Source organism: Saccopteryx bilineata, chromosome 11 (assembly GCF_036850765.1).
Source record: "Saccopteryx bilineata isolate mSacBil1 chromosome 11, mSacBil1_pri_phased_curated, whole genome shotgun sequence".
Classification (NCBI taxonomy): domain Eukaryota; kingdom Metazoa; phylum Chordata; class Mammalia; order Chiroptera; family Emballonuridae; genus Saccopteryx; species Saccopteryx bilineata.
The window spans coordinates 77,263,070-77,290,346 of record NC_089500.1 but is presented as its reverse complement, the minus strand read 5'-3'; the positions used below and the strand labels follow the sequence as shown (position 1 = coordinate 77,290,346).

At 46.7% G+C, this 27,277-nt stretch overlaps 1 protein-coding gene across 2 annotated transcripts in view; it reads left to right on the top strand.

Annotated features, from left to right (window-relative positions):
• Positions 1-256: 256 nt before the first annotated feature.
• Positions 257-27,277, top strand: part of SNX7 (sorting nexin 7) — a 74,457-nt gene continuing 47,436 nt past the window's right edge. The window contains exons 1-4 of one of the 2 annotated variants that reach the window (XM_066247235.1): positions 257-516; positions 18,500-18,682; positions 24,295-24,405; positions 25,341-25,505. In XM_066247235.1, coding sequence (XP_066103332.1) covers positions 373-516; positions 18,500-18,682; positions 24,295-24,405; positions 25,341-25,505 — 603 coding nt within the window. In that variant the 5' untranslated portion in view covers positions 257-372. Of the gene's footprint in view, positions 517-709; positions 890-18,499; positions 18,683-24,294; positions 24,406-25,340; positions 25,506-27,277 lie in introns of those variants that run through there. The other variant, XM_066247236.1, reaches the window with a different exon arrangement.

Genomic DNA, 27,277 nt, shown 5'->3' with positions numbered 1-27,277 from the left:
TGAATCCAAGAGTCCGAAAACCGCAGCCAAGAAGAAAGGCAACCATTAAAAGGCCGGAAATCCAGGGTTGGCTTTTGTCCGCGGGCGGGACAGACAGCTCGGCCGCCTTCCAGCCCCGCCGCGGACGCGCTGCGTGGCCAGGCCGCCGCGCCCGGAACCCCGCGCCCGTGGACGTCGTCGTGGGCGGCCTGGATCCGGGCGGTGCCCAGCCGGGACGGGCCCCGGGCCAGTGGGGACGAGCCGGGCGGCAGTTCCGCGTCTGCGCGGCGGCCGAGGGGCTGGCGCGGCGCCGGGAGGCCGGGCCGCGGCGGAGCCAATGGGCGCGCGCGGGGCGGGCGGCGGCGGCGGCGGCGGCGGGCGCGCACTGTCGGGATGGAGGGCGAGCTCCCCGCGGCCGCCGAGTGCGCCTCGGGCCTCCCATCGGGGGGCGTTGGCGCGCACAGCCCCCCGACGCTGCTGCCGGCCGAGGTGCTGGACCTGGACGGGGAGGAGGATGACCTGGAGGTGTTCAGCAAGGTGAGCGCCCCGCGCCTCTCCAGTGCCCGTGCGCCCCGGGCGCGGGAGGTGGGTGGGTCCCGCCGCCGCCGCCGCTGCTCCCTCCTCCGCCTGCACTTTGACCTCCCGCGGGGCAGGGCCTTCGCTACTTGGAGTTTGCAAAGTTGTGATTTCTCCCCTTTTATCTCCTCCTCTCTTTCTTCTCCGACGCGGACTTCTGGGGACGGTGCCCAAACCCGCAGGCGGTGGCCCGAAGTGCCCCGCCCGTAGCTGCTGCTTCTCGGGCGCAGCCAGCCCCGCACTCTCGGGGAGAGATCGCCCAGAGTCGATAGAAGTTACTCTCGATTTCGTGTCGCTGATTATGTTACGGCTTTGGGACCGGGTAACACCCGAGGTGCGTTTCAAGTCCAGCGAGCAGAAGTGCCAGGGAATCCCCACTTCGGGATAACCGGTTCGGTTCGTGGATCCCACAGGAAGCTCCGCTGCGGAGCCCAAGATCGTAGAGAGACAGCTACGGTCCCGCACTGGGGACCCACAGCCGCTCCGTCCGCCCTCCGCCCCCCGCCCCGGCCCCCCCCCCCCCACCTCAATGTGCAGTATAGTTGGAGAGAAACTGCCTCGGGTTCGTGGACTAGTGTGTGTGTAGACCGAAGTTGCCAAAACGCCTTGCTTGGGGCGGGCCGTTGAATGTCACCGCCGTTTCTCACCTTGTGGCACGTAGAAGACTTGAGATGGCAACACTGTATATTCATTACTAAGCCGCCTGTGCGGTAGATAAATGTTGCCTTGAGGTGTTAGGTAAAGCAACAATTGTAATCATTGCTTTATTCCGGGAGAGCGACTGAAGTTAGGAAGTGAGCAGTTATACTCTGACTCCCAAGAGGGATCTATAAAACTTTCTTCCCCCTAAAAATGAAATAATGAGACGGTAGGCAGGGTCGTCGTCCAGAGAGGTTCAGTCAGCCTCAGTGGTGTGCTCTTGCTAAAGTCACTGGACCTTTCAGTGTGTTTCAATTGGAAAAACAAGGGAATTATTTAGGTACACCTGTAACAAGTTGACCCCGCCTCTCCTATTCTGCACATACTCGATTTTCCGTGAAAGACAATTACCTCCTTCTGCGCTTGCCTTCAAAGGGACCCTGAGTCTAGGAGTGCCTGGGTATGGCTCTGTGTTGTGACAGTTCCCGCCTGGGAGGGGCCACTATGTAGTCGAGTTGTCTGCGATCCTTTTTTTTTTTTTTTAACTGGTCATGTGACTTCTTGCCCCAGATTTGAAGCACCCCACCCCTCTCTTTAGAAAAACTTTTAGCAGCTCCTGTTGTCTGTCAGTCAGAGGCAGATCCAAGGTGAAGCTAATGAAATTGAGGCCTTAGGTGACCGTTTGCATTAGTCCTCTGGAAATACTGGGAGTTACTGGGAACTGTAGGAGTTTGAGGTGGGACGTGAATGACAGCTGGCAGCCAGAGGCATGTCTTTATTTTATTTTATTTTATTTTATTTTATTTTTTTACTACAATTATTGGGCTGACATTGGTCAATAAAACCATGCAGGTTTCGGCCTGACCTGTGGTGGCGCAGTGGATAAAGCGTCAACCTAGAACACTGAGGTTGCAGGTTCGAAACCCTGGGCTTGCCTGGTCAAGGCACATATGGGAGTTGATGCTTCCTGCTCCTCCCCCTTCTCTCTCTCACTCTCTATTCCTCTTTCCCTCTCTCTCTCTCTCCTCTCTGAAAAATAAAGTCCTTAAAAAAAACTATGCAGGTTTCAAGTAAAATCTTACCTTTTGCAACAGCATGGATGGACCAGAAGGACACTAACTGCGCTGAGTGAAGCAGCCAGTCTGAGAAAGACAGGAGCCGTGTGACCGCACCCATAGCTGGAACCCAATAAACACAACAAACTAACAAAATAGAGACAGACTCACAGATACAAACCACGGACTGACAGCTGTCCGTCGGGGGACGGACATATAAAAGGTGAAGGGATTAAGCCAAAAAACAACAACAAAAAAAAGTCATTCCCTAAGGAAACCTTTCTGCTACAGTACAGACAGCTGTCTCAGAAGATGGGCTTCTAGCTTTCCACGGCTGAGATTTGAGGTTTCTTTTTTCATTCTAAATACAAGTTCATTTTCCTAATTTTGTATTTGTAATTTTGCCTTTTTTCTAAAAGGATGTAAGCCTCAACCCCAAACACCTGGCTTCCCCCTGCTTGTTAGTGGTTTATACCCACCCGTCTCAGACACTCAGCCAAACGCTAACAGCCACCTCTGTGGAAACTGGCCACGTAGGCTAAGGTAAGGGTGGAATGCTGCTTAAAGTCTGTGAAGAATACTTGGGAAATTTTTAGGCTAGCCGCCCGCTTATATATCCGTAAGTTGACTTTTCAACCATTAACCACAGGTAGTTGGACAGGCCCACTAGAGAAAGCCCTCTCTGTTTGGCCTCTCTCTCTCTCTCTCTCTCTCTCTCTCTCCTATTTCTAGCTCGCTCACCTCAGGGATTCCCTCAGAAGGATGTAACATTTACCTCTCGGGACCTCAGCGACGACGGCCATCTGCAGTTCACAACCGCAGTCCCTTATTCCCTTAATCTGTGACTTGATATCATTCCCCTGTTCAGAAACTTTTGAAAAGAGTAGGATCTGTGGCTTCTTAATATTTCTTTTTTTTCCCTCTTCCCTGCAAGTACCTGGCTAGTACGTGTTAAGTATTTTTCTATAAGACGCTCTGCGAAGGCTTCTTGGGGAAAAAAGAAAGGCGAGATCCAGCTTTCACTATCACAGTCCTGCAGTTCAGGTCCCAATGGCAGTGGGAGTGAGAGAGACGGAGAGGGGAACAGACGAAGCATTGTTCTAAGTCCGCGACTCATCCCGTGATGTCCAGCCTCAAGGGGCCATGGGGAAGGCGCAGGACATCACTGACGTAACAGATCATGGCTCGAGGTTGGAAGGTAGGAGCACAGAACCAATGAGTCAAAAAAAAAAAAAAAGTGAAAAATTACAGTAGTGTAAGAATGGTCTTAGGACTGGGCCAGATGAGAGAAGGTTTGCAAAACATTTAATCAGACAGAAGGGTCGAATTTCCCTACCTGTAAAGGAAAAAAGTTTCCCTTGGGGGGTGGGGGGGTTGACTTTATTTTTTTACTAGAAAAAATAGTCATTGAACCAGAGATTTGGTAAATAGGGCACAGGGAAACACTGAGATGCTTATCTGGCCCTCAGTAAATGATACCTCCTGTTATTGGGTATTCAGGGCTATAAATAAGATAAGATCTGTGTCATGTAGGTAGGGTACTCGGGGACTTTACAGATGTAATTATCCTCATTAGCAGGAGTCCTCCTTGAGGAGTCAGGCAGTGCAGGCACGGTGCGCCCAAGCTGGAGTTAGGTAGACATCCTTTTTTAAAATAATGGGCAAAAAGGAAGTTCTGGAAGGTATAGCCGTAGGCTTAATTTTGGTTTCTATCAAAACTATGGAACAGTTTAGTATTTTGTTTATAAACACTTTGGGAAAAAAAATGGAGGTGATCATGTTCTGTAGAAATAATGGAAAATTAGGATTGTTTTTTTTATGGTAAGTCAGAACTATAACAGCAAACATGTTTATTTGAACATGGCTTTTGAAAGACCCATATTTTCGTGGAAGAACTTATTTTTGAAAGGATAATGGGGTGTAGCTATGGAGACAGCCGGTTCATATAGATATCTATCTATATATATCTATATATCTACACACACACACACACACACACACACAGTGTGTCCGTAAAGTCATGGTGCACTTTTGACTGGTCACAGGAAAGCAACAGAAGACTAGAGAAATGTGAAATCTGCACCAAATAAAAGAAAAACCCTCCCAGTTTCTATAGGATGATGTGGCAGCATGTGCGCATGCACAGATGATGATGTAACACTGTGTATACAGCGGAGCATCCCATGGCCATGCCAGTGGAGATGTGGACAGTACAGAGGAAAGTTCAGTGTGTTCTGTGGCTCGCACAACGTGAATATTTGCGTGTTTATAATGAAGCACCACCACATAGGAATAACATTACTCGGTGGGATAAGCAGTTGAAGTAAACCGGCAGTTTGGTGGAGAAATCCCATTCTGGAAGGCCATCCGTCAGTGACGAGTCTGTAGAGGCTATACGGGATAGCTACCTAAGGAGCCCTAAAAAGTCTGTGCGTGAGCCCACATCGAACTGCACTGAATAGGTATGAAACTGGGAGAGTTTTCCTTTTATTTGGTGCAGATTTCACATTTCTGTCGTCTTTTGTTGCTTTCCTGTGACCTGTCAAAAGTGCACCATGACTTTACAGACACACTGTGTGTGTGTGTGTGTATTGGATCTCTGTCAGTCTAGAAGTTCAGTGCAGTAGTGGAGGGATATAACTGTACTATTCAGCAATGCTATCAGATTAGAAGTTCATATTTACAAAGAAGTGGAACCGGAAATGCGTGGTGACCAGAGATGTTGCAGCGAAGCCAGCAGGGCATGTGGAGGTTTTTTCTGAGCTCCTCTCCCTCCTCAGATTTCCTGCTCTTATGGTCCCCACTGGGCAAGCTGCTGAGGTGATGTTATCCACAGGGGTCAGCCTCCTCCCAGGGCACAGAGAATAGGTGGGCAGGAGCTGGATGGGGGTGGGGGTAACAATAAAGAGTATCCTAATGCCTGGTCCACAGGAGTGGGGAGTAGCTTTGGGTAAAGATGCCATTTCTCTGTCTTCTATCACAGATGCTCTTCCATCATCTGACCTGCCCCCTTCCTCTCGAGAGGTGGGAGCTTCCTGTGAATCTGCTGGGATTTGTGACTGCTTTTTGAGCAGTAAGGGATGGTGGGAATTCACCTACTGTGTTAGATGTGCAACTTAAGGCTGCCATCTTGTGAGGAAGCACAAGTCCCCCCCACCCCCAGCCAAGGTAGGTTCCTGTTGGGCAGATAAAATATATTATGCTCATTTGTTAAAGATGGTGCTGCCCATGTGGAAGCCTGTTGCCCAGGTGATATTAGTTGCCTTTCTTGCTTGGGATGGGCGTGATTATATTAATGTGTGTTGGCGGTACAGGCTGTAAGCAGGCAGGATCCTTATAGCCTAAGGCTTAGTTTTAAGACTAAGCCTTTCCCACCCTTTTTGATGTGAGGTGGTGCACTCTCATGAGGAATCCCATTATGCCTCAAATAAGTGACTTTGTATCAGAGACTTCTTGTTTGTATATTGGATTAAGTGTTTTGATTTCTACACTATAAAGTGGAGTAGACTGGGAGCTTGCTCTCTCTCGGTTCCTGAGATTAGCATTAGAGGAGAGAGCAGAGAAGAGAGCATAGAGAGGCCACCTGGAGGAGAGGAGAAGCAGCCAAGATGGTGGAGTGCTGAAGGAGAAGCCAGTTTGTGCAGAGTTTGTGCAGAGAGAAGGAAGGAGATGGGGAACAGAGGTGAATAAGTCTGGTGAGGTTAGAAACCTTTGATTCTAGGAAACACGGATAAGTCAGTAGCTTTGTGAGCACTGAATGTGTGGGTTTTGGAGCCCAGTGTGTGTTTTTACTTGCCTGCCAGGCACAAGCTAGGATTAAAGCTAATGGCCCACCAGTTCTTGGCTCTGTTGTTTCATTACCATCTGTCCGAATCTAATGGGAACCTGCATGGGCCAGGCGGCTGTGATGGTGGCCGTGGCTACTGGCTTTACAGTCCCAAACACCATCCAGCATCAAGTGGCCAGCTGGTGAGTGAAGATGTCTCTATGACTTCCGCCCCCAGCAGGGAGGTGCCCCCAGCCCTCCCTCATATCTTCTCAGCTGAGCCCCCACACAGACTGGAGGAGAGCCTGCCCCTTCTGCTGTGCCCTGTCTGAATCCTTGACCCAATAAACCAGTGAACATGGTAAACTATAAAAACACTAAAGTTGTTTTCTGCCGGTTGCTTGTTTGTCTCCGATAGTTAAACACCTGGAAGGCAGAAGAATAGGAAATCTAACTATTTATGGAATAAATACATTCGTGAAGGGCATGGCTGGGGACGTTTCCCCTGCGTAACAAACCCAGTTATCACTGCAACTTGTCACTGATCTGTTTTCCGTGAGTTCAGTTTGTATTGTATCGGTCTTTCCTAACAGGATACACAACAAAATAGAGTTAAAACAAACTGCTGTGAATAGATGGTGCGGAGGAAATGTTACTGCTGGTGACAGAACTGTGTTGCGTGTCAGCCGGGACTGAGTCTCTCCTCTTTGGGTTGTATGTGAAGACATGAGTGCCAACCATGAAAACCAAGGGAATTATTCAGGAAACTTTTTGTTGTCCTCCGAAAAGCTAGCAGTACCTGTCTGAATTCCCCCTCCCCCGGGGGGGGTGTGTGTGTGTGTGTGTGAGCCGTGGAACCCACCCCAGCAGGAATATTTAGGTAGTTTCCCGAGTAGATTACAGGGCTGGGACTGCAGATGCAGAAACTATAGCCAATGCTATATTGGCAAAGGGGGGTGGGTGTTGGATAGCCGAAAGGAAAAAAACAAGACTTTCACGGGGACCCAGAGGAAGGGGAACTGTTGTTCTTTTATGCAGACAACAGTATGTCATTTGTTTATTGGTCAATGGTACGGGGGGGGGGGGGGGGGAAGAACTGCAAGTGCTTTGGAAAAAACTATGTCAAAATGCTCCAGGTTTGAACTGACTGTCGTCCGAAGAGCAGAGGGTGTTGGGTAGCACAGACGCAGTTTCTTCCTGCATCCCTGTCGTTCTGATAGATGCTCCAGCGTCATGGTTGCCGACGGCGGGGGGGTGGGGGGTGGGGCTGCTGCCGTCTCACGGGTGGTTGGCGGGATCACGAGGAAACATTCAGGTGCCGTGTGGTCATCACAGTCCGCAGTTACCCACACTGCTCGCACACACTGGGGGATATTTGATCGCGTCGTATTCCTTTTGAAATATCCCCTCATTCTGCTCACAAAAATGAGGGGATGTTTTATTGCGTCATATTCATTTTGAAATATCCCCTCATCTTTGTGAGCAGTATATTTGTACCTCCCTTTTTCCAAAGAGGACATAAGAGAAAAAGTTAAACGTTCACAGTTACTCCCTTTTAAGGATATACTTTGAAGTTTCCTCAATAAGCAAGTAAAAAATGGTATGTGTGGAAGGTTTTCAGCAGCGTGTTTGATCAGCTGTGACACTGCTGGGTCAATCACACTGGGTAACCCTGTTATCGGTGGTAGGGATTAAAACAAAAAAAAGAAAAGAGGATGTAGTCCGGCAATTAAATTATTAGCAAGTAGTGACGTAAAAATTAGTAGAACACATTTATGAAAAAAACAAAACAGAAGGTGAGCCAGTATTTTTTGAACTTGAAGCTGAAATAATTTTTATTTTATTTTTTACTTTGAGAAATGCTTTGGTATGACAAACTTTTTTATCTTTTTTTTTAACTGACTTTATTGCGGTATAATTTATACATCATAAAATTCACCCATTTGGATGTGTGATAATTTTTAGTAAATTGACTGAATTATGGAAGCGCTGTAAACCAGTTTTAGAACATTATGTTCCCCTCAAAATCCTTCATACCATTTATACTTAACCTCTGTTCTCACTCCCCAACTGTAGATGACATCAGTTTACTATTTCCTGTCTCTATAAGTGTGCTTGTCAGGAGACGTCCTATCAATGGAGTCACACAGCAGGAGGTCTCTGGTGCCTGGTTTCTTTCAATAAGCAGAATGTTTTTAAAGCTCCTTATTGTTGTCATTTTATTATTTTTTAGTTATGGGTTTAATTTCTGATACAAGAAATAAAGTGTTACGATGGAAAAAAAAGAGCTTAATCATTTTAAATGACACATGAGGAGTAGAAATTCTGTCTAGAATTAAAATAAAGGCTTTATTATATGTGACCAGAAACGAATGGTGAACCCTTGGTCTGTGTGACTCTTCAAAACTGGAAGGAAAAATCGTACTGACTCTGAGAAGGTGACGTGTGTGTTTGTGTGTATATATGCATACATACGTGTGTATCTGTGTGTATGTATACATACATACGTGTGTATCTGTGTATATGTATACATACATACGTGTGTATCTGTGTAACTGTATACATACATATGTGTGTATCTGTGTATATGTATACATACATACGTGTGTATCTGTGTATATGTATACATAAATGTGTGTGTATCTGTGTATCTGTATACATACGTGTGTATCTGTGTATATGTATACATACATATGTGCGTATCTGTGTATCTGTATACATACATGTGTGTATCTGTGTATCTGTATACATAAATGTGTGTGTATCTGTGTATCTGTATACATACGTGTGTATCTGTGTATCTGTATACATACATATGTGTATCTGTGTATCTGTATACATACGTGTGTATCTGTGTATGTGTATACATACATACATGTATATCTGTGTATCTGTATGCATACATGTGTGTGCATCTGTGTATATGTATACATACAGACATGTGTATCTGTGTATCTGTATGCATACATACGTGTGTATCTGTGTATCTGTATACATACAGACGTGTGTATCTGTGTATCTGTATACATACAGACGTGTGTATCTGTGTGTGTGTGTGTGTGTATATATATATACACCTTTAATTTAATTGAACGTTGAATGGTATTTTCATTAAAACATTTTTTTTAAATTTATTGATTTCAGTGAGAGAGTAAGGGGGAGAGAGAGGGAGAGAGAGAGAGAGAGACAAAGAACACTGAGCTGCTCCTGTATGTGCCCTGACCCGGGATCAAACCAGCAACCTCTGTGTTGGGATGATGCTCCAACCAACTGAGCTGTCCGGCCAGCGCCTCAAATGGTCCTTTCATCACTGGGTTCTGCTGTAGTACAAACAGCCTCAGGATCCCACCTGCAAAGCTCCGGGGCTAGGGGACTCTTTGCCTTCCTAGGAGGCACTGAAAAGTTACATAGTAATCAACCAGGAGGGGGTCATGGGGCACCTCCCACAACGGTCTCATGGCTAAGGGATAGGCAAATGGCATGTTGGACCTTTCAGAATAAGGAAAACCAATTCTTTTTCTATAGTGTTAAATAAAAAATAATTTTAAAAAAAGAACAGAACATTTTCCACCAGGCAAGAAAATTGCCCAAGCGTAATTGAGATAAATGGAAAGGCATTAGTCACAATTAAGGAGCTCCAGTTGGGTAATGCTCATGAGGACCTGAGTGAGACCGTCCAGATCCTTACAGACCTCTAGCTGTGCGGCAGATGGCTTCCTCTCAGACTCTGAGATGCCACATCGCTGTACCAGGTGGCACCTCCCCTCCCTGGCTGCAAGACCGAGACGAAGGAGGGACACATTTAGTTTGAAATAACCAAGGCAGGCGCTTTCAGTGACTGAAATTCTGGAATTGCTTCTGAAAGGCTGCCCTCTGCGTGAGTCATTCCTTTTGAGTCTGCCAGGCTGTCGAGAAGTACGAGGGGAGGAGGCTATTCTGGGAACAGAGGCATGAACTGCTCGTTTTTCTGATCTGTTTATAAGGCTGTATTCAGTCCCTGCAGAAACGCACCTGGATTGCTGGTGTAACTGGGTGCCCAGGTACAGCCTTTCCCTGGAGAATGTCTATGGAGACAGCCCTCTGGTGCAGACGAGCAGTTTCGATTTTCTGTCCCAGAACCCAGCTCCGCCTTGCCTATCCAGTGCGCGCGCCTTAGGAACCCTTTGGATCACCTTCCTGAGTGGGGTCTGCTGTGTTATCTGCCTGGGGGACTCATGATCCACCTCGTCAGGGGTTCTGCTCAGGGGAGTTATTTTTCTTGGCTTGCTCTCCCTCCTTAAGTCACCAGTGAACCCCCAACAGGCTGAGTTTTCCTGTGTCCCCAGGACCCGAGCGTATTGGAAGGGAAGTTCGGCAGACCCCCTCATCTGTGGAGTCGTCGTTCGTGGCTCGAAGTGTCTTCAGTATGCAGTGACAACCTACCTGCATATGTCACATATATTAGGGGGGAAGTCCTGGCTGCCTTTCAGCCCCAGCGTTTTACCAGTTCTCTCCTTGTTCTTGCTCCTGTAGGCAGGCAGTCATCTTTACCGAGGTCATTAAAAATGTGAATTTGTGAGTGTGTGTGTATGTGCGTCTGAGGGTATTAAAAAAAAAGAAAAAAGAAGAAGCCCCTAAAATAAAGGCAAATACTAAATTTTCTGTCTACCTGGAAATGGCCAAGAAGACTTTGTTTTTATTTCTAAGGTTCATGAGAAAACTGGGAGAAGGAAATCAATGCCCAGTTCTCAGTCATCAAGAATATATCCTTATCCTATTTGATTGCACCTTTTTAATGCTTTTTCAAACTTCTAAAATGATTTTTTGTTGTAGAATATTTTCATGCATACAAATATATATATATATAAAAGTCTACGTATGTTATATCTGTCTCTCTATATTACGTGACTCTATAACATCTGTGGCATATAGTCGCGGGGGGGGGGGTGACCACGCCCTGTGGGTCAGATCGGCTTTGTCAATAAAGTTTTATTGGCATTCGGTCACACTGACTCAGGGATGATTTACCTGTGACTGTGTTCACACTACAATGGCCAAGGCTCAAATTTACTATCTGGCCCCTTTTCTTGAAACTGTTTGCAGACCCCTCATGCTAGCATAATAAAATTTGCATCCACATTCTCACTATTCAGCTTAGGAAATAAAACATAATCCCCAAATTTTGATATCCCTGTGTGGCCTCTCCCCAGGTTGTCTCCCATCTGCTGAGAGGGAAGTGATCTGAATTTTGTTTAGCATTTTGTTTGGTTTTCTCTTCTTTCTTTTTTGTTCAGTGAGAGTAGGGGAGGCAGAAACAGACTCCCGCATGCATCCCGACCGGGATCCACCTGGCAAGCCCGCTAGGGGGTGATACTCCACCCATCTGGGGCCACTGCTCTGTTGCTCAGCAACCGAACTATGTTAGTGCCTGAGTAGAGGCCACCAAGCCATTCCCATGCCCCGCCCAGGGCCAACTTGCTCAAACCATTTGAGCCATGGCTGCAGGACGGGAAGAGAGAGAAAGAAAGGGAGAAGGGGGGGAGGTGGAGAAGCAGATGGTCGCTTCTCCTGTGTGCCCGGGCTGGGAATCGAACCTGGGATTTCTACACGCAGGGCTGATGCTCTACCACTGAGCCAACCAGCCACGGCCTGTTTGGTTTTTTGTTTTTTTTTTTAATTTTATTTTATTTATTCATTTTTAGAGAGGACAGAGAGAGGGAGAGAGAAACACAGAGAGAGATACAGAGAGAGAAGGGGGGAGGAGCTGGAAGCATCAACTCCCATATGTGCCTTGACCAGGCAAGCCCAGGGTTTTGAACCAGCGACCTCAGCATTTCCAGGTCGACGCTTTATCCACTGCGCCACCACAGGTCAGGCATGGTTTTTATAAAAGTTTATGTATGTATCTTGAAGCAACATATTTTAAGGATTTATGCAATTTTGGATCGTGTACCTTTTGGGACTTTTAAAGATAAATACCGTCTTGTGTGAATTCTTCTCCACTTTGGTTTCTTCACCCTGACATTTAGTGTATGAAGATCCCATGTTCTCACATGATGATGTGGTGGGTTTTCACTACTGGGTCAAGGAACATACTGTCTGTCCCAGGCTGTGGTGAGGTTTACATATGTAATTCACAAAAAAAAAAAACCTCAAGCAGAGAATGTATACATCACATTTACACACCTTTCTTTACCCTCTCCGTAATCCTTTCTGACCCAGGGTGAGACTTGACCTCTCTACGAGGTTACGAGTGAGAAAACTGAGCCTCAGAAGTCAAGTGACGTGACCAGGCTCACACAAGTGGCATGTGTCTAAACTGGAAGTAAGCTTAAATTAAGTTTAGCTCTGCCTGACTGCAGAGACTTTTTTAAAATTAAAAAAAAATTTTTTTTTTAATTTTTTGCCAGAGGGGAAAATAATGTCAAACAAATAATGTCAAAATAAGTTATGTGAAGACTTTCTATGGTCAGTACAGCTGTGTAGTGCACAAAACCCAAGGAAGTCCAACTCTATTCAAGGCAACACAGGTGGAAAAGAGGAACACTAGAGACACAAAAAATGGATCTATCAATAGTGGTCTATGCATGCAAGGGTATAGGTATTACGCACCATGAGAAATGTGTTCAACAGGATTGGAGGGCGGTGTGCCCTCTTACAGAGTGCAGCGCAGGCTGGCTACCTACCCCGTCACACGTTCCACGGGAGGCCCTTTCTAATTTTTTATTATTATTATGAACAGGCAGAGAGGAAGGAGTCGTAAACCAAAAGCACAGCTGCTCAGCCTAAATTTAGACCCATCAAGACAAGTGTCCCTTGGAACGACATGGCTTCTCCTTCCAGCGCCTTCTGCGGGAAGTCGCTTTCCTACCAGATGTCCCCGGGCGTGCGCGTTTCCTGGGCTGATATCAGCAATTCTATTTGCGTGGCCTTTTCATGCCCGCGTTCTGATTTATCACACTTCTCGCATGGATTTTCTCCCCCTCTACTTGTGGAAAGAAAAGAGCTGTGTGTTCCCAGATGGCAGACGTGGTTTAGAGCCCTCAGAGTGATTCGTGGCATGATTGGTGAGGCGCTCCTGAGTGCCACTGTGCAGAGGGCTCTGAAGGAAGGACGGACACCTTGGAGAGAGGTCATCGCTCACCTTGTCACCTGTTTCTTGTTGGTGTTTACCTCATGAGTATTCAAATATTGTTTGTTTTACATTTCAGCCATGAGGTTTTATTGACTTCCATAGTAGGACCTTGGAAACACCTAATAGAATGAAAACACGTCTCAGAAATTACTGGAGTTGGGTCCTGGCTGGTTAGCTCAGAGGAAGAGCATTGACCTGCCGTGTGGATGTCCCGGGTTCAATTCCAGGTCAGGGCACAGAGGAAAAGCACCCATCTGCTTCTCCACCCCTCCCCTTGCTTCTCTCTCTCTCTCTCTATCTCTCTATCTCTCCCTCCCTCCCTCTCCTCTCCTGCAGTCATGGCTCGATTGGAGTGAGTTGGCCCCAGGTGCTGAGGATAGCTCCCTGACCTCTGCCTCAGGCTCTAAGAAGAACTCAGTTGCTGAGCAACGGAGCAGCAGCCCCAGATGGCCAGAGCATCACCCCCTAGTGGGCTTGCTGGGTGGATCCCGATCAGGGCACCTATGGGAGTTCCCTCCTGTCACCGAATAAAAAAAGAAAAAGGAGTTACTGGAGTTGGTTGTGAACCTGTAAAAAAGATGAATGAATGTGGCAAGGCTGAACTATTTTACCCATCTCTCCTTCCTTCCTTTCTGCCTTCACTTCCTTCCTTAACTTTTGACTGCATATAACCCTTTGTATAGAAACGCTGTGAGTGTTCTGGGGTTGCTGTGACAGACCACCAGCGCGCAGGGGCCTCAGACAGTGGAAGTGTGTTTGCTCACAGTTGCAGAGGCTGGAAGTCCGAGTTCAGGGTGTCAGCCAGGCTGGTTCTCTCCAAGGGCAGTGAGGAAGGGTGTATCCCAGGCCTCTCACCTTGGCTGGTGGATGGCTGGCTGTCTTCTCCCTGTGTGACTTCACACTGGCCTGTCTCTGTAGATGTCTCTGTGTCCAGATGTCCCCTCTTGATAAAGACACCCATCATGTTGTATCAGAACCCACCCCAATGACCACATTTTAACTTGATTGTTTCTGTAAAAGACCCTCTCTCCAAATAAGGTCACATTCTGAGGTACCAGGAGTCATGTAACAAATTCTCGAAAGGAACCCAAAAGTAACAGCAAGGCAGATGTACATGTGCAAATGATTTTGTCAGTAAATTCTAGTATCATGCGAAGACAAGTCCGATATCTTTTTTTTTTTTTAAGCGAGAGGGAGAGTGATGAGAAGCATCAGCTTGTAGTTGTATCACAAGTTATTCATTGATTGCTTCTCATACGTGCCTTGATGGTGGGGGCGGGGGGTTAGGTCAAGCCACTTACCCCTTGTTCAAGCCAGTGGGTCTTAAGCCAGTGATTTTGGGCTTCAAGCCAGAGACGTTTGGGCTCAAGCCAGCAACCACGGGAGCCTGTCTGTGATCCCACGCTCAAGCCGGCGACCTCAGGGGTTTGAACCTGGGACCTCAGTGCCCCAGGCTGATGCCGTAGCCACTGTTCCACCACTGGTCAGGCAACCAGTGCCTTTTTCACCCCGCCCCCCGGTGAAGTCACTTACGTGGTTTCTCTTGCAGTGGATGTGTTGGGTTGGAGTGAGAATGAAAGACAAGACGTCCTACAACAATTGGGCTTCTCTACTGCACATGTGCAGGTCTCAGCCTGAAACCATCCCAAGACTTTCCTGTCATGTGCGTGCGTGTGTGTGTGTGTGTGTGTGTGTGTGTGTGTGTGAGAGAGAGAGAGAGAGAGAGAGAGAGAGAGAGAGATTGTGTGGTTTTCACTGTAACAAGAAAGGTATTCAGTGTTATTTAGGAAACAGAGATTTACCATGCAGATAATTACCCTTTTGGTTTAATCCTGGGAAGAAAAAAAAAATTAAGAAGATGTATTCTTATCATCTAGAAGATCGTAAGATAATGGATATGTGTGCAAGTGCTAGGAGTCAATGGGACTATATAAATGGAGTCGCAGTGTGAGGGACAGGGACGAGCAGGGGAAGGAGGCACGCCTCTTTGCGGAGGCGAGGCCCTTGCTTGGAAAAGAACAGACGCTAACGATCCATTTCTCCTGAAAAGCATCAGCCACTGAAGGTGAGACGGCGTGCGTCTTGGGTTAAGTGCCCGTCTGCATCTTCTCAAGCACTCGTCTTCTCCACTGACGCAAATCCCCTGTGTACGATCACTTAGACACTCTTTTCTTTTTACTATTTTTTTTTCCTTTTTTTTCTTCTTCCCCAAAGTGAAAAGAAAACGCTTTGGATAGTCAGTTTTATTGAGGGTTTTAAGAATGTTTTTGAGTGAGTCATAGTCATTTAAATCCTTCTCCTGGAATCTCAGAGGTTGCTAACTTCCAGCCTGTCATTCTCTCCCCTTGGCTCGATACCCAGGCGTGCTTTTATGATGCCGCGCCGGCACTGTACCTGTCGGCATCGTGAGCCTCTGTCGGTTCGTGCTGAGCTGCCCCCCTCGGCAGAGGGGTGCGTTTTAAGCAGGAGGAATAGAACGCTAAATTATGTGGTAGGTAGAAGAACTGGGCTGTGGTGAGTTAGGAGGGGCACCGCGTCGAAGGCGGAAGCACGTGGCTGCACGCCGGGACAGTGGCATTTAAAGTACGTTCACCCATCAAATCAAAACTTGTCAGCCTGAAAAAAAACCGCTCTTTATACGAAATGGCGATTGAGAGAGATTTTTGTACATGCCGACTGCACATTTATTTGGGACTTCTCATCTCTGTTTCTAATGGCTGCTTAGTATTCCATTGTCTTAACCTCCTCTCCTGTGCTTTGACAATCTCAGCAGTTTGTGCTTACAGCGTCTTTATTTATTTTTTATTTTTTATTTAGTGAGAGGAGGGGAGGCAGAGAGACAGACCCCTGCATGCGCCCCTACCGGGATCCACCCAATAAGCCCACCAGGGGGTGATGCTCTGCCCATCTGGGCTGTTGCTCTGTTGCTCAGCAACTGAGCTCTTCTTAGCACCTGAGGCAGAGGCTATGGAGCCATCCTCAGCACCTGGAGCCAACTCACTCCATTTGAGCCATGGCTGTAGGAGGGGAGGGGAAGGGAGAGAGAAAAAAAAATGAGAGGGGAAGGGGTGGAGAAGCAGATGGGTGCTTCTCCTCTGTGCCCTGGCTGGGAATCGAATCAGGGACTTCCACATGCCAGGCTGATGCTCTATCACTGAGCCAACTGATATTATAGCATATTTTTAAATTTTCAGCGTAACTATGCCACTTTGGTGAGTAAAGAAAAATCCTCAGAGGTAATCCCAGGTCTTCTGCCAAAATGGCCCTGGGCAACTCTTTGAATTTATGACAGTTTTTGCTGCCTCTGAATGAATGACGTACAATGTTGACTCTTAACAATTTTAGTATTTTTTTTCCAAAATACATGTTTATTTTAGAATGTTTGGAACTACAGAAATTCGTGTAGAAAAGTATGGGATTTGGCTGCAATCCCGACAGCTGGAGTAACTTTTAACTTCTTTTGTGTTTCACTTTTAAGTTCATCCACATTGAGTGCATCCTCCCTCCGTCCTTCTCCCTCTCTCTCTCTCTCTCTCTCTCACACACACACACACACACACTTCTCTCTCCTCCCCTCTCCTCCCCTCTGTCATGCACACATATGTACATTAGAATCTATGTGTGCACAAATTTTATAACCTGCTCTGTCCTCTTCATAACACACTGTGAACCTTTTTCCAAGTTACAAGATATTCTTCTTAAACACTGCTTTGAATCGCTTTATTCTATCCTATCATAGGGATATACCGTAATTTATTTCACTAAACTCTTGCTGTAAAACACTTATTGCCTCTGTGTTTTCATTTGTCTGATGAACCCCATCTGTTGCTGGTCTTTGACTTTTGGGGGCAGGATCTTCAGTTGTGCCTGAGTGGTTTTTTTCTTTCACGGATCTTTCTGTCATCGCGGTAACCTGAACCTTGTCAATCAAAGCAACCACTGTCCTTGTCTCTTCACCTCGCGTGTCCTACCCTCATATCTCCTATGTTATTGCACCGGAGGCTTACCCAGATGCTGAACTACTCACCTTTTGTGTGGGAGGGGCCTTGAGAATGGTGCTGTCCGTGTCTTTGATGCTTCGAAAGCATTTAAATTGATTTGAAGGAGAAACAAGCCCATGTTATGATTTCAGACTTCTTTTTTTTCATTTTTCGTACTAAAAAAAATATTACCTGTTATCAAAATATCAGAATTTTGCTGCATTTTACTGTACTCGTGGGCTTGGAAGTTGTATTATTTTAGCCTCGTGAGAAAGATTTTTTGGAGATGTTTAAGCCCAGCTTCTCACTTCCACCTAGAAAGGCTGCACTAAGCATTCCGGGTGACCTCGCCCAGAGCCAGTGGCAGCGACAGGGTGAGACCCCAGGTTTTGGGGGTTCCCTTTCCAGGATCTTCTTTCCCTCAGGACTGGGTGGCTCTGTTGCTAAAACTAAGAGGGACCTTGTTGCCGGGTTTATCTCTGTGTCAGATGCCTCTGGTCTTTTCATAACAACAGAGAACTATTCATTTCAAATGTATCTTCTTACTTTTGGAGGAAAAAAAGTATCTTAAAGATGCAAAGCACAGAGTTGGAGAAGCCTTACTGCTACTGAAGAAATAACTCCGATGTTACAGGGACCCCTCCGGTCAGCTGCCTGCCAGCACGGACGGGCCAGCCAGGCCAGTGGCCTGGGCCCCTCTCCAGGGAGGGGGTAGGACTCGCTCGGGGTCTCTGGTTTCTAGGGCCTGTCTCCCTCCACCCCGCCCCCCTCCACCCCGCCCGCTGCCCTTGCGTGCAGAGACGCTCAGAGGGCACCTTGCAGTTTCCTGCAGAGCCCAGGAGAAAGGTCGCCTTCCCAGATGGGACAGGTGGGGGACGCCGAGGCCCTAATTCTTTTTATTAGCTTTTCAGCCAACGCTCCGGTTTTAGCTCCACCCCCGCGCTACGTCGCCGGTGACTCTGGTTCCGAGTCTTTCGGGGATTCTTGGTGGTAAATGCACCTTCTTCTTCCCGATTCGCCGGTCCCGCCTCAGTTTACCTTTCAGCTTTTCTTTGCCCTGACCTTCCAGTGACTGCCCGGCACTCGGATTTCCAGTTTCCAAAAAAGTAAACTTGGCTTTGTCTCTTGTCTTGACCCTGAGGGTGGATGCCTTCTGGTCTGGTTTCATTTTTATTTGTTTGTTTGCTTCTGTGCCGTCCTCTGTGGGGTCTGAGAGGCAGCCCGAGATGGAAACACCTGTCCCATCTACCCTGCGGGACCGCGCGTCCAGCTGCCCTTGGTCGTTCTCGACGCGCTCCGTCCGTAGCTGTGGTATCTAAGGAGAAGTGGGTTTCCACCCTTTTTTTAGTTTTTTCTGTAGCTGTGACCCTTTGCCCGCTTCATTCCTCAGGATGCTTCGTTCACGGACATGAACTCCTTCAGCCCCGTGATGCCAACGTCCCCTTTATCGATGATTAACCAGGTCAAGTTCGAAGACGAGCCGGACTTGAAGGATCTCTTCATCACGGTCGACGACCCCGAAAGCCACGTCACCACGATCGAGACCTTCATTACTTACAGGATCGTCACCAAGGTACGCGTGGAGCGCGCGTCCTGCCACATGCAGCGCCCGTCTCTGGGCTCTGGGAGGTGTGTCTCCGTCACGGGGACTCTCAGCGGCGGTGGGGGGGGGTGTCTCTGCTGAGGTGACTTCGCTTTTTCTCAACTGCTTTGGCTAAGACTTCACGTCTTATCGACCCTTCGCCTGCCCCAAGTCCCATCCGTCCAACGGAAGGGTCACTCACCTCTTCGGAGTCCTGCTTCTTAAAATAGAAACATTTTTAAGTTTTTAGTATAAAAAAAAAACTGATACAGAACTATCTTTGGAGAAGAAGAGCCCCCACTGGCTGATGAAGAGACCAATGAGTTAAAAGCAGGTTGTAATATTTTGTTATTCACCTTTCTTCTGAAGATTCCCCCCAAAATCGTGCCATTTGTGTTCCAGAGGAAGCAGGTGACCGTCTTTATGGCCTGCACGAGCTGTGCTGGTGTTCAGTAACTCCAGAGCCCAAGTAGCCCTAATCCTAGCACAAGCTCCGCAAAAAAAAAAAAGAAAGAAAAAGACTTTGCGTCTGACAAAATACAACAGCCTCATGCTGTCACCATTTTAAGAAAGACCTGTGTACAATCACAGCCTTTAGAAAGCACCCCGTCTGGTCCCCACCACCATACACGACCCATGCCTGTCCCTCATAGTGTCTCCGCTCTCCCCTAGCAACCTGCTTCTGTGACCTGCCTGTCCGGGGCTATTTCTCTCCTGACTTTGCGTGTGAGTTTTCGTCTGTCTGGTATGTCCTGCCCCCTCTCAGATAGAATAACTACTGCTTATTTTTCAAGACGCCACCCATTGGGATACCCGCCCCGGCGCCCGCCACTGCTGTGGGTAGACATCCTGCCGCTCTGGGGGTTGACTCAGGACAGGTAATCAGTGTAACGCACTCAGCCGGGGGCCGGACACACAGGTCCTCAGCCACTGTCACCCGCCCGTGTGCGAGCAGATAAGTACATGTTATACTTGTGTTTATACCAGAGTCGGTGGGCTTCCCAAGGAAGGTAACTGTATCTTAGTTTTCCCCAACTCCAACCACAAGCCTGAGGATGTAGTAATGAAGCAGTGTGACTTCTTTTGGTAAATGAGTGAGCGAGTATCGTAGCCGTAGCAGGACAGCAAGGGGTTGCACCGGGTTGCACCTTGATCCTCCTCCTTCCTCGCTGTGTGTCTTGGGCAATGCCATTCACCTCTCTCTGCGCAGTTTCCTCGTTTGTTTGTAAAGACAGCGCTAACCTCGTAAGGCCTTTGTGAGCATCTAATGTGTTAAAACAGACATAGTACTAAGAATAGAGCAGGGTTCCTCCTGTGGCTACTGTTGGCATCGTCCCTTGTCACCATCCTGTCTAGCAAAGAATTTGTGAAACTGAATGATTTTCTCATCCTTTCTTGCTCTCAGAGAGATATTTTCTATAAGCCACCGACCGAAAGGATCTCATTCTGATCATAGTTTACAATTCTTGTGCTATCCCTGTTTCCGTCCCACGTCAGAGATCCTGCCTGTATACTGTGGCAGAAATAGCGACAACATCGCAGTGAGTTGAACCAGCATTTATTGTGTGACTACTTTGTGCGGGAGATGCTCTCACTTGATACATTGTGGCTCAGTGAAGCCCACAGCAGTCTTCTGATTTATCCCCATTTTGTGAATGAAGACATTGTAACTCATTAACTTGTCAAAGGTTACGCAGCAGAGTGATTAGCCCAGCTGAGATTAAACTCCTGACAGTTTACTTTCATACTACACGTTTCCTGTTAAATGTTTATGCCTGTCTATCGCTTTAACTCTTCCAAACTCAGTTTTTTTGTTCTACTTTTAATTACTTTTACTAAATCCTAGTATAGAGACTCTACCTAGTTATACCAGACTATGCATTGCAGGCACAACTATATTGTATTAACATTTCGTAGGTGTGTATTATGTCCTCAAACATAGTATTTCCTTTGTTCTTCAAGGATTCATTTACTCATATATTCAACTAAGTTCTGTTAAGTGCCAGTTATGTCTCAGGTATGTTAAGACAACATCAGCAACCAAAAAAAACCACACATCCATCCTCCGCCTTCACAGAGCTTCAGTTATGTGCTTAATGGTTTAACTATTGTTTTAAATGCTATGGCAGAAAAATATAGCATTTTTTAGCATGGGGTAACCCATCTAATTTCGAGGTTCAGAGACAGCTTCCCTGAGTTTGTGGGGGTTTTTGTTTTTGTTGTTTCTTTTTTTCCTGACAGAGACAGAGAGTCAGAGAGAGGAACAGATAGGGACAGACAGACAGGAAGGGAGAGAGATGAGAAGCATCAATTCTTCATTGTAGCACCTTAGTTGTTCATTTATTGCTTTCTCATATGTGCCTTGACCCGGGGGGGGGGGGGGCTACCGCTCAGCGAGTGATCCCTTGCTCAAGTCAGTGACCTTGGGCTTCAAGCCAGCGATGTTTGGGCTCAAGCCAGAGACTATGGGATCATGTCTACGATCCCACGCTCAAGCCAGTAACCCTGCGCTCAAGCCTGATGAGCCCTCGCTCAAGCCAGCGACCTCGGGGTTTTGAACCTGGGTTCTCCACATCCCAGCCCAATTCTTTATCCACTGTGCCACTGCCTGGTCAGGCTACCCTGAGTTTTCTGTTGTATAAAAATTTATATGGACACTAAGATTATAAGGGCAGCTGCACATATACATACTTAGGAATATCGAAGAATGACCACCAGACTATAAATAATTTTATCAGGAAACCCACGTTCCTGACATCTGTTACCCTCTGGGAAATTACCTTTTATTCTCCAAGTTGGAATAGCTGAAGGGACTGCTCTATAGAAGGACTTTTTTTTTTTTTCTTTTAGAGGTGTGCCCTCCCTTAGTACATAGAGAAGTGAGAACCAAGACCTAATAAAGGTCGTGCCTCACTTATGCTCATCATGAGGACAAACTCATAAATGCCTGTCGGTGTGCAAGCAGGCGTTGAAGTCTGTTCTTGAGTCTTAGATTCATTTCCCCTCAAAAGCAGTCTTCTGTCTCCTCAGAGCTAAGGGTCACCGTCCTCGTCCGAAAGTCAGAGCTTGTCGAATGCATGCATTTTGGGATGTGGATCGCCTGAGTTCGTTAGTCCTAAGCTCCAGTGACTCCACGCTGTTATGGTCAGACATGACAAGTTAAGCACCACGTACAGCAGAGGTCCCCAAACTACGGCCCACGGGCTGCATGCGGCCCCCTGAGGCCATTTATCCGGCCCCCGCTGCACTTCTGGAAGGGGCACCTCTTTCATTGGTGGTCAGTGAGAGGAGCATAGTTCCCATTGAAATACTGGTCAGTTTGTTGATTTAAATTTACTTGTTCTTTATTTTAAATATTGTATTTGTTCACATTTTGTTTTTTTACTTTAAAATAAGATATGTGCAATGTGCATAGGGATTTGTTCATAGTTTTTTTTTATAGTGTGGCCCTCCAACAGTCTGAGGGACAGTGAACTGGCCCCCTGTGTAAAAAGTTTGGGGACCCCTGACGTACAGTATGGCTTCCCTGGAAAACTGTGTTCTGGACGAGAAGCGTTATTTGTGCTCCATGTTTACTTTTGAGAACACACGTTCATTCTGAGTTGGACATCGGTCATCAAGTCCCATTATGCAGCTTTGATCTGGCTTCCGATGACCCAGATTGGCCATTTCAGACGGGGCAATGATTCTGTCCCTGCTAGAGGGACAGTAGTTATACTCTGAACCCAGCTGATGGGTCTCTTGTCATGTTCATACATATGTATGTGTGTGTGTATGTATATCTTTTATACATATTTAACCATTTAGGGGGAGAAGCAGGTGTGACAGTAGGTAGCAAGAATGCCCTGCCCTGCAGACTTGTACTCAGCCTGCTGCTGCTGCACTTGGGGGAGAGAACTGTTGTGAGTCCCTGGCAGTGAGAAAGACAGAAGCAGCCGTTACGTGACTTGATCTTATAGCTTCCTCTTGCTGGTCTTTATATTATATCTTTCCCTTGTCTTATGTTTATTTGTAAAGTGCTAGAAATTCCTGAGGACAAAGGAAGCTCAATCTTCACTGCTCAGCGTTGGAGCGTTTTTATTTTTAGCGCTGCCAGGTTTTGTTGTTTTTTTTTTTTCTTCCCCGTTGGAAATGGGTAGCGAACCTGCCCATCTGTGCTGGGTGCAAGGAGGCGTTCGAGAAATATTGTTTAATGAGCGACTCTGAACCGTATTTTGTGTGCGTGTATGTATATATATATGTGTGTGTGTGTATGTTTGCACGTATATGTACACACACCAACGCATATGTATTGTTAAACTCTGCTTCTACCAGATTTAGTCTTCCTATTTTTTTTTACCATGTTGCATAATAGTTAAGATTTTTATAGTGTTTTGTGAACATTTAGTTCTTTAGACTTCGGCATCTCATGGACCTCCACTTTATCCACTAAAAAAGGGAATGTTTGATTAAGATGCAGCGTGTGATATTCTAAACATTCATTTTAAAAGAAGTCTTGGGAAGGACAGCGTCTGTGAGCCTATTAAGGGTTGCTTACGAGGTGAACGGCTCAATTTTACAATTGTGTTTACCTGTGTGGGTGCTTTGGGGTGAGAAGGAAATACACATGCAACGATGATTCCATCTTTACTCCTCCAGCGAAATCTCAACCTTCATGTTACTGCGTGTGATCTTTAATATGCAAAGAGTCAGTTGAGTAAGACACTGGCGGGAGTGACTGTTTTCTTCTGAGAGGTGAGCATTCGTTAGAGAATCGATTCTGGTACTTGGCTCAGGAGCCAGGCACTAGAACTGAGGGTGACACTGAGGGTGACACTGAGGGTGACACTGCACCCGTGTTCTTGTCACATGTTGGTACAGGGTTTGGTTTATTGAGAACGGACATTTTAATGTATCTGCTTAATTTTTGGTAGTCACGCATATAACTCAAATTAAAATCCCTTGAGAATGACAGGAACATTTTCTTTTCTCATCCGAGCCCCGTTAATAACGTTTCTTTTAAACCGCGGGTACAATCACTCTGTAGAACGTTAGAGTTTTTCACATACTGAAAGCGAATGTTAGCAAAGCCCTTCATTGGAGCGTGTTCCAGGAAAACATTTTTTTTTTCTCAGTTATGTTCAGGTTTTTTTTTTTTTCCTTTTTTTCTTTTTTCCAAATTGCAATAATAGGACTTTCCTCAAATTCTGAATTCTGGTCGTCGTGAGAAAAGACATCTATTTGAAACCTAAATGCAGAACACATGTTCTTGTTAGCAAGGAAGCCGTGCCAGGGAGAAGAGCGGTTCGCGTCTGACTTGCGGAAGGCAGATGGCTGCGCTCAGACAGATTTTCCGGGTTGGATCTTACATTTGCGCGTGATGTTTGCTTTCCTTCTGGAAATGCCGGACACGTTGCTTTGTTTCATCTGCTCCAGGAATTGATGACTGCAAAAAGAAAAAGAAAAAAAGAATGAAGTACAGGCTGACAAACACTGAATAATTAGAATTAGCTCAGGTTTCTTAGAGACCCATTTATTTAAGAATGTCTTAACGAACCGGCGGTCGGCAACTGTCTGCTGTCACTTACCTCGCCTGTGCTGTGATTTTCTCCCACTCCCTGCAGACATCTCGTGGGGAATTTGACTCCAGTGAGTTTGAAGTGAGGAGACGTTACCAGGACTTCCTCTGGTTGAAGGGGAGGCTCGAAGACACGCACCCCACCCTGATTGTCCCCGTAAGCCCACCCACGTCGTTCTGCATGGAGGAACTGCCATCTTGTCTTGGGAATTGTCAGAATGCCTGCAACCAAGTTTTTTCTTTTTTGTATTTTGCTGAAGTGAGAAGCAGGGAGGCAGACAGACAGACTCCCGCATGCGCCCGACTGGGATCCACCCGGCATGCCCACCAGGGAACAATGCTCTGCTTATCCGGGTCGTTGCTCTGCTGCAACCAGAGCCATTCTAGCGCCTGAGGCAGAGGCCATGGAGCCATCCTCAGTGCCCGGGCCAGCTTTGCTCCAATGGGTATCTTGGCTGTGGGAGGGGAAGAGAGAGACAGAGAGGAAGAAGAGGAGGAGGGGTGGAGAAGCAGATGGGGCGCTTCTCCTGTGTGCCCTGGCCAGGAATCGAACCTGGGATATCCGCACACTAGGCCAACGCTCTACCACTGAGCAGCTGGCCAGGGCCCCTGCAACCAAATTTTTGAAACTTTTAAATCCAGTGTAATTCATTCATTGATCTTGGAAACATGAGTTTTTTTTTAACTTTTCTATCTAAGTACAGATGTTTGTTTTTTAACTATCGTAATGTTAAAATTTTACAAGTTTTGTTTTAGCACTGTGAATTTTGAGAACTATTTTTATGAGAAAGGATCACAGGTTTGAATAGTCTTCTAAAATGGGAACGGTAGCATTTCCTTTTTTTTTTTTAATTTTTTTATTTTATTTATTCATTTTTAGAGAGGAGAGAAACAGAGAAGGAGAGAGAGGAGAGAGAGACAGAGAGAGAGAAGGGGGGAGGAGCTGGAAGTATCAACTCCCATATGTGCCTTGACCAGGCAAGCCCAGGGTTTCTAACCGGCAACCTCAGGGTAGCATTTCTTACAATCCTCTGCCACCTGATACTCAAGTACCATTTTAACTTTCTTTTTTTTTTCTTCTTCTTTCCTCAGCCATTGCCAGAGAAGTTCATCATGAAGGGGATGGTGGAACGCTTTAACGATGACTTCATTGAGACGCGCAGGAAGGCGTTGCATAAGTTTTTGAACCGAATTGCTGATCATCCCACTTTAACGTTTAATGAAGATTTCAAAATGTTTCTTACGGCACAAGCTGGGGTAAAAAGAATTTTGATTTCGACTTACCATCTTTCAGTGTCTCTATGTGTGGACAGTCCCCTTGTGCACCTTTATCAATCAGGCCTCCGGGTCCTTGAATTAAGAAGAATGTTTAAGTATCAGAGGGATGTCCTTCAGGTTTAACCCTGTGTCAAATCTACGAAGAAAACATCACAGAAATCTTGATCTTTCCTTACATCTTGCATACCCCTGTTTCTCTTGCTAGCTGACTTGTTAAATGTCACGTATAGCCAATACTGAGCATATACAAATATATTTCTTTTATTGACCCTATTTTGAGTAGTAATGGATATTTGAATTAGGGCTTTAAAGTTAGGAGAAAAGTCTTTATTTAATGGGTGGATGAGTGGATGGGTGCATGGATGGATTGACAGATACCTAGATAGATAATACAATTTCTTACTTTTCCTTCAGTTACTTATTGGGGGGAGGGGGGATGTCAGTCTAATTTCTAACACAGAAACTGTGTACATTCCTTGTTCCTTTTTTTTTTTTTCTTTTCTCCTGTGAAAACTTATCAAGAAACAGTTACCGACCAACATTGAGTTTAATCAATCTCTGAGTCATTGCCAAAGCGATGGAAGCTGAAAAGTGATTGGTCTTGGTCGAGACAGATAGTCCTGCTGTCTGGAAGCCCTTTGTGACTTCTGTGAAGCGAACGGGTGGCCTGACTCCAGCATCCTAGAAGCTCTTAGGGTCACTGCCTACCGTCAACCGTGGCCTGTGCTGGCTCTGAGGGTGTTTACTCCCTCAAGGGACGCTCTTGCTCCCCTGGCTTATAGACGCATTGCCTGGTCAGGCCAGGGTACCAGTTCTGATCTGCACGCCACATGCTGCTGCTGATTGGAAATGTTTTCTGTTGCGCAAGTCGGTCCCTGTCCCTCCTGGGCTCACGGTGAAATAGCTAGTTTTGTATCTTGTTCAGAATCTCTCTTTCCAGCCAGCCAGCCAGCCAGCCGGCCAGGAGAGGTGGTATCCCAGCTGACCCGCGTCAGTGGGTTGAGGAGCTATGGTCCGGGAGTATCCATTTATGGGACTCTCCTAGTGACTTAACCAAGATGAAGCAGGTTAGGGCTTTGCAGTGAAAGCCACTAGAGTCATTGTCACCTGGCTCTGAGCCCCGCCCATCCCTTCCTGCTCTTACCCAATGAGCAAGCTCCTTCCCCTGTCTCCGCTTCCTTCTATAAAGTGAGGGTGATCAGAGAACCTACCTCTATGTCTTATTGTGAGTTATGTGTATAAAAATGCGGGGATCGGGTCCGGAACGTGTCAAGCTCAGAATACCTGTTGGCTGTTATTATAAAACTAAAGAGTTCACGGCATCTTCCGATTTATTTATTTTTTTTTTCAGGGACTACTTTTTAGGTAGACCCTGAGAAATCTTCTCTCCGTCATTTTCTCCAGGAGGGCTCTACTATAAAATGTAGACTGCATCTCCTAGCATTCTCTGACTTCTCCAGGATCTTTCTTTGTATTTTTGTATTTTTCTGAAGCTGGAAACGGGAGAGACAGTCAGACAGACTCCCGCATGCGCCCGACTGGGATCCACCCGGCACGCCCACCAGGGGGCGAGGCTCTGCCCACCAGGGGGCAATGCTCTGCCCCTCTGGGGCGTCACTCTGCCGAAACCAGAGCCACTCTAGTGCCTGGGGCAGAGGCCAAGGAGCCATCCCCAGCGCCCAGGCCATCTTTGCTCCAATGGAGCCTCCGCTGCCGGAGGGGATGAGAGAGACAGAGAGGAAGGAGGGGGG